Consider the following 13,271-nt stretch of genomic DNA (forward strand, 5'->3'; position numbering starts at 1 on the left):
ACTACACATTGTCTCACATACGGGGCTGTCGAGTCAACAGCAAATAATTACGAGAGGTCTTTCGGTTGTAACTGATTTCAATAGTTAATATTTCGATGCGTAAATACAAGTGCTGTGTACGCTTTTGATTTCTTATCCCATCCAGATCCGACCTTAATTGAATATGAGCTTGTGGTAAACAGAAATCTTACAAACAAACGCAAGAACAGTACTATCGAAACTTTACAAAATCTATCAGCTGTTACCCACTCATATATGACACAGTTAGTGATTTTTAAATCTTGAAAAGTAAGATCAAAGTTACTTTTTCCTTCAAGAGCCAACGAATGGCTGGTTCAAACATCTATGGAGTTATGCAAATATGTAGTATGCGAATTAGAACAATTTCACGTTTATTCAGACTAGTTTAGCTTATTTTGTGCGAAACTAGGCTCATTTTCATTTTGAACTCTGCAAAACGAACTGAAATTCAGAGTGTTTTAATTTATGCACAATTTAACACAGATAACTTTTGCTTCTTTTATTGGCGTTAAGAGTTAAACATGAGAAAGCCTTGAACAGCACTGTGTTTGATCATGCGTTTCTTAACTTTCGAGAAAGGTGTGAAAGCAGCAACTATTTTTTCCGTCCTAGCATGATAAGCCTACATTTTGCATTAATTGTTTGCAAATTGGTTACCAAGGAACTTTATGTGACGACCAGAACCATCAAAGCTTTGAGTCTAAATATTTAGAGAATGATAGCCCCTACAATCATTAGATTTTCTCAAATACTGTTATGAATGCATTTCATCTTCAAGTCGCTAAATTTCCTAGTCTTAATTGTCAAATTCAATTAACTTAACTTGTACCAAAAATTCTCCGCACAGGTTACAAGAGGAAAACCAAAATTTTGCACTTACATAAAAGCGTTTCTGAGATTAAAAGATTGAATGGATTGATGGATGGCTTCAGAGCAGTTTAATGCCAAACCAACAAAAAGAACAATTTTCCTGCAAGAATATAATTATACTCTTATAAATCCGGAAATAAATAAAAAAATTTTAGTACCGAATCAGAAAAAAAGCTTAGCTGATCCATTAGCAACTTACCTATCAGGTAAAATCCAGTCCAAGATTTAGTACTAAATGGTGAAGTTGTCCGATTCAGAGTCAGCACTAACTCACTAATGAGACAGAAATTGAATTAATCAGAATTATTAATAGAGCTGATAGTGAGTATTTGAATACTCGATTATTCGAATATTTTTTAACGTGAATAGAATATTATTCGAGTGTTTCAGATAATCGAATACTTGTATTCGAATATTTAGTGAATTTGAAATTTTTTACAGTTTTTTTGACCAATTTCTGTCCAATTTTCTGTCCAGTTTTTGTTAACTTTTATGGTTTTTCTCTTGCTTTAATCACATGCGAATATTCAATACTCACTCAATTCCAGTGTTACCAAATAGAATTTAATAATAATAGTTATCATAGTTATTATAATTGGGTTTGAATGCGTATCATCAAGGAAGCCGTTGGTCGATTACGCGAAATAAATTTTCATTATTCCATTCAGAATCATTCTTTTATTTGCGTGTTTAATAAGTTAAACAATGGTAACATTTACATTTTCCAGGACATGGTCAACGCAAAGTAATTTTGTGAGGTACTTTGTGTATTCTGTTGAATCCAATTTGTTTGTTGGATCATGAAACTTCCAGGGACTCCAACGATAATCATTTGCATCTTTTGACCGATGAACCATCGCAGTGATCACAGCCTGACTTGGCTTAACTTGGATTGAGAAATTGGCTCTTTCATAAGTAGACCAGGATTCATTCGATCGAGGATAGAAATACTGTTAAAATAAAAGGAAACACGAATTATTGATTGTGAATGAATGTGTTAAAAAACCAGGGATGAATTGTGTTTCATGCTACAATTAGAGACAATAGTTGAGTTTTTAATGTAGATTATGAAGGGCGATTGAACCTCGATGATCAGATGAAGTCAACTGGAAAGTGTAGTAACAGAATAGTAGTAGTTAATAGAATATGGAATGTTGAATTTTCATGTCAGATTCAGATTGAGCGAAGCCAAAAAGAAAATCACAAATATTCAATTCATCAAATGGAATAATCCAAACCACAATTGAATAAATTGATAAAACTTGTGCTAAAATTTCTTATGTTAAATCTCTGAAATAATCAACTCACTTGATTCAATGAATGATTGTTTCAATTATTCTGAACAGAAGCTTAAATTCACTTTTGTATCATGGATAAAGTTATTGCTAATCGTATAATGCTAAATCTTGATAATGATAATACTCAATTTATGTAAGTGGTAGGAGATGCAACGATTGAAAGAAAGCTTGGTGAATGAACTAACCTCTCCTGATAATATTTTGTCAAAGGTTACATTGGATCCGCAGTTATTTTCTTGGAAAATGGTTTGCAATTCATGCACTAAACCTTTAGCTGCATAAATAGGCCAATATCTAATAGTAGGATTGACCCCAACTCTTCCATTACAGGCACAGTAATCTTGGCTGATGTTAGCATCTTCACAGGTCCGACTAATAGGAATTTCTTCGCGAAAAAGTGAATATGCAACTGGAATTTTTGTGCGAGTTCCAACTGGTTTGAATAGACCTGAAGAGGGATAAAACAAGAGAAAGGACTTGTATCACAAATCATGGTTAATCTAGATGAATAATCGAATCGGTCATTTTCCACAACAAAAATACCAGTCAAATGAGACATTTTATAATCTGATAGTGTTCAAATTAAAAGTTTAAGCAATTGAAAAGTTTATTACCCTGAGCTGTGTCAAGCAATATCTGATGAATATCATACCAACTTGTCAGTCGATCTTCATTTAATGATAGATATTTCCTCAAATGAGGATACTTTGAGTCCAAAGAGTCTGGAATTCTAATGGCGAAAAATGGAAGACTTCCTTCAACTCGGGCATATGGAGTTTCTATCTGATCACCCCAAGGCTTCACCCATCTACCCATTCTAGGCCCATGATCACCCATAAAGATAACAATTGAATTGTTCAGAACTGAAGGTGACAAAGAGTGTAGAAAGTCTGCCACAGGTTGATCAACCATTTGGAAATTATTGAAGTCATCATGGGTCATTTGGCTGTGAAAGGCATATAAAAAGTAAGGCTTCTGTTGGCGATTGATCACATCTTCGGCAAATTTGGAACACATGGTTAAAAAGAGTTCTAATTTGCTTCCAGCTTTCTCAAAACAATAGCGCAAAGGGTTATCCCAATTATCGAACAAGTTACCAGTTCCATTTGGATACATGTGTACCCAATATTCAACTGGATAAAAATCTACTGGAGGATCACGGAAGCCTCGACTGTAAAACGAGAAAAGACCAAGCATTGGCTGATCCTCTAAGAAACTTGTTACATATCCAGAGTTCTTGAAGGTATCCCAAATGTAAGGCAATTGATGATCCCAGGTAATTCCTGAATAATAAGAAGCTACTTCATCAGTGATTGTCCTTCCAGCAAGCAAAGCCATTGAATTGGGAAAAGAGTTTTCTTCAACTCGATTTAAACCCTTAAGATGTTGAAAGTTACCAATATCGTGCATCGCTTGATTGATGGCAGGCATAAAGCGTTGGTAGCTCAAGCGACTCAGAGATTCAACCACTAAAATTATTACGGAGGGATGTAAGTCATTATTAGTTAATGGCACTTGTTTGAATGTAGGAACATGGAAATGGACATTGCGATAGATAACTTGTTTTGTTTTTTGATCGATACAGCTAGTGTTTACAACATTTGCATCGTTTCCAAATTGAACACCATCGGTTGGAGGAATCACTTGCACAGGGCCATAAGAAACACTCGAATCAGATCCATTTCGATATACCCATGAGTAGTAACAATCAATATCCTCATCGATATCATCTGGGATTTGGATGACCAAACGATTGTCTGAGCTAATAACAGTCAACTCGGTTGATTGCTCACAATGAAAAGATGCATTGAAGATGTAAGGCAATATTACCGGATCAAATGGATCAATTTCAGGTAATACGCATCCAGGATTAGAAAGCTTTGCATGCTCATTTTCATCGGTATTGTTGACCACTTGAGGATAACAGACGTTTTTCTTGAAAACCTGTGTGACAGTATTATACGTGGAAATGTTGATAATCAACAAAACTGCAGCTAAGATTAAACATATTATACTGAAAAGAATCTGTATCTTACTCCTACTCATGATAAGCTGAAAAGTGTAGAAACTAGGTTTAGGTTTTAGGTTACTTTAAACATTTGCAGGAATTTGTTTTGCACAATAAATACTGAAATTAATTTACCCGATTTATTCTCACAATTTTCATTATATGAGCATCAATAAGCAGAAAAATCTCATAAGTACATCATATTTTCATCATCAAGTCACAGAAACATAGGAAACACATAAACATGTTTCTCGTGCTATCGCTGTTTAAATAGTAAAAGTTTTATTTTACGGCAAACTTAATAGCAAATTCCGATAACAGAAGCTAGCAGTCATGTGAACAAACAAACATCTGAGTAATAATTGATTATTTAATGTCAATGTTAAAATTTAAAATTCGTTTGAGTGTTTATTTCAATGGTAACATTTACATTTTCAGGACATGGTCAACGTAAATTAATTTTTGAGATACTTTGTGATTTCTGTAGATTACAATTTCTCATGAAAAACATTTAGCTGATACGACTTTTGATGACTAACCGGTAAATACACTTTTTGTGAAATAAAACTCTGTTTCAGTTATTATAAAAGGATAACTTCGATCTTTAGTTAAGCCAACTGCTTTCTGTTACCATAAGAGTTAGCGATATCTCGTAAGAAAATGGTTGAACTTTTCTGAAAATTCAATATGCGATAGTAGAATAGTGTAGCTTTGGTATCTGAGACATACAAAATGAAAAAAAAACAAAGGTCAATTCACAATCATCGCTCAAACTCGGAAGAGAAAAAAGAATTTGAAAATTTCTTCTTCATACAGATTAAACTCTTATGAACACAAAAAAATTTGTGAGACTAACTCAGGTGTCTCTTGAAATGATTAACATGATTAACAATATTCAACATCTTTAAACACAGTTAGCAAAGCAATATGAAGCCATAACCTGCATAATATTTTTGTTCAAGTCTCGAAATTTAGGTTGCTGAAAAATTTGTGTTCAAACAGGTTTGAAGAAAAATACAGAATCCGTATCTCTCACTATTGACTTCTATAATGAATTTATCCGATGGTTTTCTTCTCTTTTTGTGGTCTTATTCGCGTCAATTGTACACCTTTTTAATAAATTTAAATTCAATGTAAAACAAACAAAACTGCCTTTTTTAGTTAATGCGTCAAAGTGTTTTAATTTACAAACAAGTTTGATTAGTAATGTTTTCTCCCCCTCTTATTGACAATAGATGTTTTTAAACCATGATGAGACCTTGAGAGAGGACCGTTTGATCATACGATACTTCACTTCCGAAATGGTTATAAAGTTAGTGATGTAATGCTTCAAAGAGTAGTATAAAAGAAAATGAATTCAAATGAAAATACATCAGTTGAAGATTAAATTCTAAATAGTAATTAAGTGATCTCTCAATTCTTTAAAACTGTTTAAAAAAAGTAAAAATGCAATTGATTAAAATTGTATTCTCTGTCTTTTTAGTAGCTATCATTGCTATGTTTGGGTCTGTTGAAGGACAGACTCTTAGTCCTGCAGCTTTTGGGACTGCAACTGCAGATCAATATGGTACTATCCGTGATTCGTCCGGTGCTGTGATATACCTTGATATGACAACTCCTAGCATGGACAGCGTCACGATGGCAAAAATGGCAAAAATGTAAGACTGGTGGCTACTATTGAATAGCGTCAAGATGAAATTTGGTACATTTATAGGTATTATCAGTAGAGCAAAAGTTTTATTACCCAATAAATCAACCAATTTCTTCTGTTTATTAATAATCAAAAGCATTGTTGCAGAATTTAAAAAATTATACAAATTTATTCAATAAAGTTGATTTTATTTAGCCAAATTGCAAAAGGCAAATTTATCTGTTTTGCTCTTCATTTTATATGCTTCGTTAAATTGAAAAGTTTTGTATGCGATCGGTTTGCATTCTTATTTTATTCAAACTAATCAATTTATGATCAACGACGCGTAGTGAAACGCAGTGAAGATTTTAACTCAGCTTAGCCATTTTGAAAATTGCCTTTTAATTTATTTCTTCACGGCTTTATAGCAAATTCCGATAACAGAAGCTAGCAGTCATGTGAACAAACAAAAATCTGAGTAATAATTGATTATTTAATGTCAATGTTAAAATTTAAAATTCGTTTGAGTGTTTATTTCAATGGTAACATTTACATTTTCAGGACATGGTCAACGTAAATTAATTTTTGAGATACTTTGTGATTTCTGTAGATTACAATTTCTCATGAAAAACATTTAGCTGATACGACTTTTGATGACTAACCGGTAAATACACTTTTTGTGAAATAAAACTCTGTTTCAGTTATTATAAAAGGATAACTTCGATCTTTAGTTAAGCCAACTGCTTTCTGTTACCATAAGAGTTAGCGATATCTCGTAAGAAAATGGTTGAACTTTTCTGAAAATTCAATATGCGATAGTAGAATAGTGTAGCTTTGGTATCTGAGACATACAAAATGAAAAAAAAACAAAGGTCAATTCACAATCATCGCTCAAACTCGGAAGAGAAAAAAGAATTTGAAAATTTCTTATTCATACAGATTAAACTCTTATGAACACAAAAAAATTTGTGAGACTAACTCAGGTGTCTCTTGAAATGATTAACATGATTAACAATATTCAACATCTTTAAACACAGTTAGCAAAGCAATATGAAGCCATAACCTGCATAATATTTTTGTTCAAGTCTCGAAATTTAGGTTGCTGAAAAATTTGTGTTCAAACAGGTTTGAAGAAAAATACAGAATCCGTATCTCTCACTATTGACTTCTATAATGAATTTATCCGATGGTTTTCTTCTCTTTTTGTGGTCTTATTCGCGTCAATTGTACACCTTTTTAATAAATTTAAATTCAATGTAAAACAAACAAAACTGCCTTTTTTAGTTAATGCGTCAAAGTGTTTTAATTTACAAACAAGTTTGATTAGTAATGTTTTCTCCCCCTCTTATTGACAATAGATGTTTTTAAACCATGATGAGACCTTGAGAGAGGACCGTTTGATCATACGATACTTCACTTCCGAAATGGTTATAAAGTTAGTGATGTAATGCTTCAAAGAGTAGTATAAAAGAAAATGAATTCAAATGAAAATACATCAGTTGAAGATTAAATTCTAAATAGTAATTAAGTGATCTCTCAATTCTTTAAAACTGTTTAAAAAAAGTAAAAATGCAATTGATTAAAATTGTATTCTCTGTCTTTTTAGTAGCTATCATTGCTATGTTTGGGTCTGTTGAAGGACAGACTCTTAGTCCTGCAGCTTTTGGGACTGCAACTGCAGATCAATATGGTACTATCCGTGATTCGTCCGGTGCTGTGATATACCTTGATATGACAACTCCTAGCATGGACAGCGTCACGATGGCAAAAATGGCAAAAATGTAAGACTGGTGGCTACTATTGAATAGCGTCAAGATGAAATTTGGTACATTTATAGGTATTATCAGTAGAGCAAAAGTTTTATTACCCAATAAATCAACCAATTTCTTCTGTTTATTAATAATCAAAAGCATTGTTGCAGAATTTAAAAAATTATACAAATTTATTCAATAAAGTTGATTTTATTTAGCCAAATTGCAAAAGGCAAATTTATCTGTTTTGCTCTTCATTTTATATGCTTCGTTAAATTGAAAAGTTTTGTATGCGATCGGTTTGCATTCTTATTTTATTCAAACTAATCAATTTATGATCAACGACGCGTAGTGAAACGCAGTGAAGATTTTAACTCAGCTTAGCCATTTTGAAAATTGCCTTTTAATTTATTTCTTCACGGCTTTATAGCAAATTCCGATAACAGAAGCTAGCAGTCATGTGAACAAACAAAAATCTGAGTAATAATTGATTATTTAATGTCAATGTTAAAATTTAAAATTCGTTTGAGTGTTTATTTCAATGGTAACATTTACATTTTCAGGACATGGTCAACGTAAATTAATTTTTGAGATACTTTGTGATTTCTGTAGATTACAATTTCTCATGAAAAACATTTAGCTGATACGACTTTTGATGACTAACCGGTAAATACACTTTTTGTGAAATAAAACTCTGTTTCAGTTATTATAAAAGGATAACTTCGATCTTTAGTTAAGCCAACTGCTTTCTGTTACCATAAGAGTTAGCGAACTGAAATTTATCATTTGTCGATGAAAATTGTTGAAACGCATAAATGATTCTCAGTTTATTGGCCGTTGACCTAAAATCTTTGAGTATCAATATTGCGGGATTGGCATCATCTACAAACATCGTTCTTGACCAAACATTAGATTTTATTATGGGCTATAGCATAATAAGACTAAATACATAAGAAAATTTCAGCTAACTTTCGAAATATTGAAGCTCAAACTTTTTGGGGCCCGGATGGCTAGTGGCACGAATCAAGAGAACTGTCTATAAATTGCAAAATAGTGTCCAATAATTGATGTTTGACTACAATTTTTATCGTCTAATGCGTTTCAACTCTCTAACTCTTACGATCACTCCAAGCGCCAGGTTTAACCGAAAATCAAACTGATCTTTTCAGAAACAGACACAAATACATAATATACAATGTAATAACACTATTAGGCTCAATTTTTGTTGCCATACAAGCTTACAAAGTCCCTAATCTTAGCTCGAAAGTAATTTTTTTACAATTTCTCATTTAGACCAAAAACTGTAATAAATAATAAAACAAACACCAATAAATTAACTAATAACAAATTAAAATTTGTGCAGCCACGGAATGGCCATTTTACGTCCATTTGCGTTTCAATTATCATAGCACATAAAATGAATGTGAGTAAACGAATAACACAGATGATCAATATCAAGCTTTTAATACATTATTATATCATAACATATTGTCATTGCAAAAAAGAAGTACATATTATCATATAATATCAATAGAAAGTGAAGAGAAAGAAAATACAAATGAGATTTATAGTGATCTCTGTAATGAGTTAATGAAAGGACAATTAATGTACATTATCAATTGATTAGTCAAAGATGAAACAATGATGGCAATGATGTCTGTATGAAGTTGATGCAGATGATGATGATTGTGATAGTGATGACAGTAATTAGAGAAATTGTTTGATTTGTAATTAAGGGTGAGTTTTTTGGTGTAATGCAGGGCAAAAAACGAAAAGCAAACGACAATAGAAGAAATGAAATGTCACACACACTTAGTATAAAGCGACAATTTACTCTGTTGATTCCATTGATTTTGATGGAGAGAATAATTAAGGAAGAAAAGTAAAGTGTCAACACAAACAAAGACTGATGAATTTCCCCTTTCCTTTTTTATACACAACCAGGTAAATAATGATTCACCAATGAATTGCCTTTGAAACCAGAAGCCAAAAATTATTTGCCTGAATTTTCCATTTCCTTCTGTACTTGCAGTTGCCATTCAACAAGGACCTTTATGAAGAATTACAATATCCGTTTGATGAAGACAAGAGGCTCTTAACATTTGGCATTCAGATTGATATGTATTGGAATCAGAACCACAGACGATTGAATAATCCATCGAGGAATTGGAGACATCAGTTGAATTGTTTTGACAATTAATATCACAGATACATTGGGCTATGTTACCATTTTGAACACAAACTGCTCCATGGAAACATTGGATATCATGGCAAGAACCATTACGAGGGAAAGCAATTGAACCTGTTAAGAGGAAAAGCAAACAAAAGTTAGAGTCAAATCACAATTGATAATTAATAATTAAACATAATGTCTAGTATCAGAGACCAAGATCTACCAGTCAAATGTGCAAGTTGTAGACAAAAAGGTTGACCATAGTCACCGTATCAAGTATTCATAACTTGGATTGAATATCGCAATAAAAAATTCATCCTTCACAACTATTAATACATTATATGGTTAAATTGGATGATTAAAAGAGGCCCTGACATTCAATTAAACAATTTTCATTTAAAGAAGATGCTGATCAAATGAACCCAAAACTCAACAAAAGTGACAACTGACGATGAAATTTATTCTGTCTGAAAAAGTCAATAGTAATTTGCATTTTAGAGAGTTTGCTCGACACTTCTAATCAAATACAAATTGTTAATAAAATTGGTTATTATTAAAATGATTATAATCATGTTTAACAGAGTAAACAAGTCTAAATAAAAGCTTACCCAAAAACAGGTTGGCAGAGAAGGACAAAAAAGAAAGGAAATGAATAATCAGGGTGAAGATGCAAAGAAAATCTCTTTTCCTCTCTTTGGGTTAATCAAACAATTTCCTGAATCACAAATGTTGTTCATCCTAAAATTGAATTGAATTCATTGGGAATTAAATTAACCAAATAAAGTGGCAAGAAAATAAAAAACAAAAGGAAAGAGAAACTTGCTCTTACACTTCAACACTTGTACAATAAATTTCATTAGCAACTGATGGCGTTGTCGTTGATGATAATCATGGCAATTGATGAAAAGTAGAATCTAAAATTACACTTGTAATGAGAAAAAACTGGCCCATTTGACTTGTTAATTTAAGCAATAAATAAACATTGAAAATCAAAGTTGATTTCAAATAAAATCCAATTTCACCCAAAGGATAATAGTTTTATCATAAAACAATATTAACCAATATGGTAACTGGCACATGATGATGAAGCAGCAAATATAGAAAGAGTTTAAACAAGCGCTCCTTTTTAATTATCAACATTTCCATTGCCTTTGAATTTTATTTGAATTTTATAATAATATTCACTTCAATCTTTACCTGTTTCAGTCTTACATGTTTTAATAATCTCTTATTTTTACTTAAAATGGTTGAATGTATTAATCACTTTTAAACCATTTGCACCAGGCAAGGTTGAAAGTGAAAAAACAAGATTTTATTGATTAAAAGTAAACGTAAATTACTATTCAGAATTAGCTTGATTAGAGTGGATCACCTATTTTTTCACCCTGAACATTGTTATTGTGTATCTCTTTGTATCTATCTATTGCATTATGCTACTGAGTGATCTGTTAAAACAGATAAATTACATTTTTACATAATTTAATTTAGATATAATGTTACATTAATTAATTCCATTACCATCCAGCAACCTTCATTATTAGCTAAAAGCTTTTTTATCCATTTTTCTGCTTCAACAGTATTTGTATATGAAATAACAGCACAATTTTATTTTCAACATTATTTCCAATTAACAATAATAAAGTTGTGATTTTTTCCTCACAAAATTTGGCCTAAAGATCAAAAACAAAATCTAATTCAACAGATTATATTCATTATGAAGAGATTCAAATACCTTACAGAACCTTACCGTTATATGAAAACAAAAATGGTTAGTCAATACTACCATAATGGTAGAACCATTAGTGTTCAGATCCTGGATGCTGTTAATTATAGTTAATTGTTTTTGCTAAAATTATCAAACTAGTTCAGCTAGTCTTTGATTATCAATCAGCGAATTTATTATTTCAGAAGTCAAGAAGTTACAAGTTACTAAATTCAAGTCAAGGTAGCAAAAAAGCTCAATGCTGATTCAAACATAAATGATTAATTAATTTTAGTCATTAGAATTGAGATTAACAAGTCTTATCAACTATCTTTAACCTTCACGTTTAAAGTCAATAAAGTTTGTTCAAATAAAACTTTGAGTCAAATGATTCCCTGTAAAATTTTAACTGCATATTGATAACAAAACAGAGCCTCAAAGTACTTGACTAGATTAGTTTTACATTTTGATCTTTTTTTGTAAATTTGCATTTTCACACACACACACACATACAAGAACAACAACCCTTATTAGCTTTACTTTGAACAATCTGTTTATCATGATATGCATCTTTCAATTGAACATTATCATTCTTCAAGGTTGAAGATGGAGTAAAAAAGGAATAAAGAAAATGGAAAAAAAGAAAGAAAATGTTTCAGTTTTGGTTGATTGGACAAATCTCAATATTTACTCAACTCTATTTGAGTAAAAGTAAAAAAATTGAAGACAAAATGCATTTTACTTTTTCGCCTTGCTTGAACAATCCATTGAATGGTCGTAAATAAAATTACAATTTTTGAACAATTGAAAAGCAAATCACAAAATTGTTGAAACAAATTGACCCAGCAACACTGTTGAGCCTTCAATTGAACCAGAATATCCCTTTGATTTATCTTCATCACCATCTTTATCTCATTTTCTTACTCTCATTCTTCTTAACCTTCTTTGTTCCGATGTTTATCATCTTTGAATCATCTTTACTCTTTACAATCAAAATCATCTGTTTAAGCTTTCGTTTCTTCCCTTTTTTTCACTTATAAATGTTGCTATTACGGTAAATCAATTTCATTGGATAAAGTGTTCATTGATGTTGTACTACCAAGGAAAGCAAGAGAAATCATGGAACACAGGGAAAAAGAAGAAAGAAAGAGAAAGAATAAAGTGAATTGAGTGAATCAACGAACCAGATAAAAATAAAACATGAGAATATCTTTAAACATTAACATGAACATTCTCGTGATTGGGACATGAAAATGAAGGTAAGAATAGTGCTTTGATTTATTCAATATCATAGATTAGTTTGCAAGGAAAAGACTGACAAAATGATTAAGCAAATACAAATGGTTACAGATGAAACTAGTACAATAAAATTAGTTGAATCAAATTTTGCAATTCAAAGCAAGCAAATTATACAAAATAAGACGAACTCTTGAATCAACGCAATTGAAAAGCATCATGCGAAAAGGTTTGCCTTTTCATTTTAGTATTAGCTAAACATCAGTCTAAATTATCTCTTTTCAAATAAAGAAAGAAGCTGATAAGAAATTTAGGTCAAAATATTTTCAATGGTGATAATGATAAGAGGAAAAGATTGAATAAGAAAAGCACATAGCATGATACTAAAGATCGTAGTCTTAACTTTTATACCAGGCTTTTTCACGAGAAATGAACAATAAATTTCATCATTATTACTTTGCAAATTGAATATTTGTTGCGCCATGGCTATTTTTGTGATGGATCCTCAATATCTGTGATTTCGATACTTGTCTTTATTTTGTTGTACAAGGTAATGAGAGCTGATTCTGCTGACCTACGTAA

General features: G+C 31.5%; 2 protein-coding genes across 3 annotated transcripts in view; both read right to left on the reverse strand.

The window, feature by feature from the left end:
• Nucleotides 1-1,554: 1,554 nt before the first annotated feature.
• On the reverse strand, nucleotides 1,555-4,918 carry LOC149094712 (uncharacterized). Its single transcript, XM_089269006.1, has 3 exons — nucleotides 2,804-4,918; nucleotides 2,375-2,637; nucleotides 1,555-1,841 (listed from the first exon to the last, which is right to left on the reverse strand). Exons 1-3 carry the CDS (start codon nucleotides 4,233-4,235, stop codon nucleotides 1,590-1,592), a joined length of 1,947 nt encoding a protein of 648 aa, XP_089125132.1. The 5' UTR covers nucleotides 4,236-4,918; the 3' UTR covers nucleotides 1,555-1,589.
• A 4,105-nt stretch (nucleotides 4,919-9,023) lies between these two features.
• Nucleotides 9,024-13,271, reverse strand: part of LOC107359111 (agrin) — a 70,696-nt gene continuing 66,448 nt past the window's right edge. The window contains exons 1-3 of one of the 2 annotated variants that reach the window (XR_016197719.1): nucleotides 10,581-10,827; nucleotides 10,360-10,489; nucleotides 9,741-9,880 (exon numbers count right to left, since the gene is read on the reverse strand). Coding sequence is in view for 1 of the 2 variants with exons in the window: in XM_015925561.3 (XP_015781047.3) it covers nucleotides 9,618-9,880 (263 nt within the window). In the remaining variant the exon portion in view is untranslated. Of the gene's footprint in view, nucleotides 9,881-10,359; nucleotides 10,490-10,580; nucleotides 10,828-13,271 lie in introns of those variants that run through there. The other variant, XM_015925561.3, reaches the window with a different exon arrangement.

Source organism: Tetranychus urticae, chromosome 1 (assembly GCF_039701765.1).
Source record: "Tetranychus urticae isolate SD_2017Ah chromosome 1, NJAU_TeUrti_SD_1.0, whole genome shotgun sequence".
NCBI lineage: Eukaryota > Metazoa > Arthropoda > Arachnida > Trombidiformes > Tetranychidae > Tetranychus > Tetranychus urticae.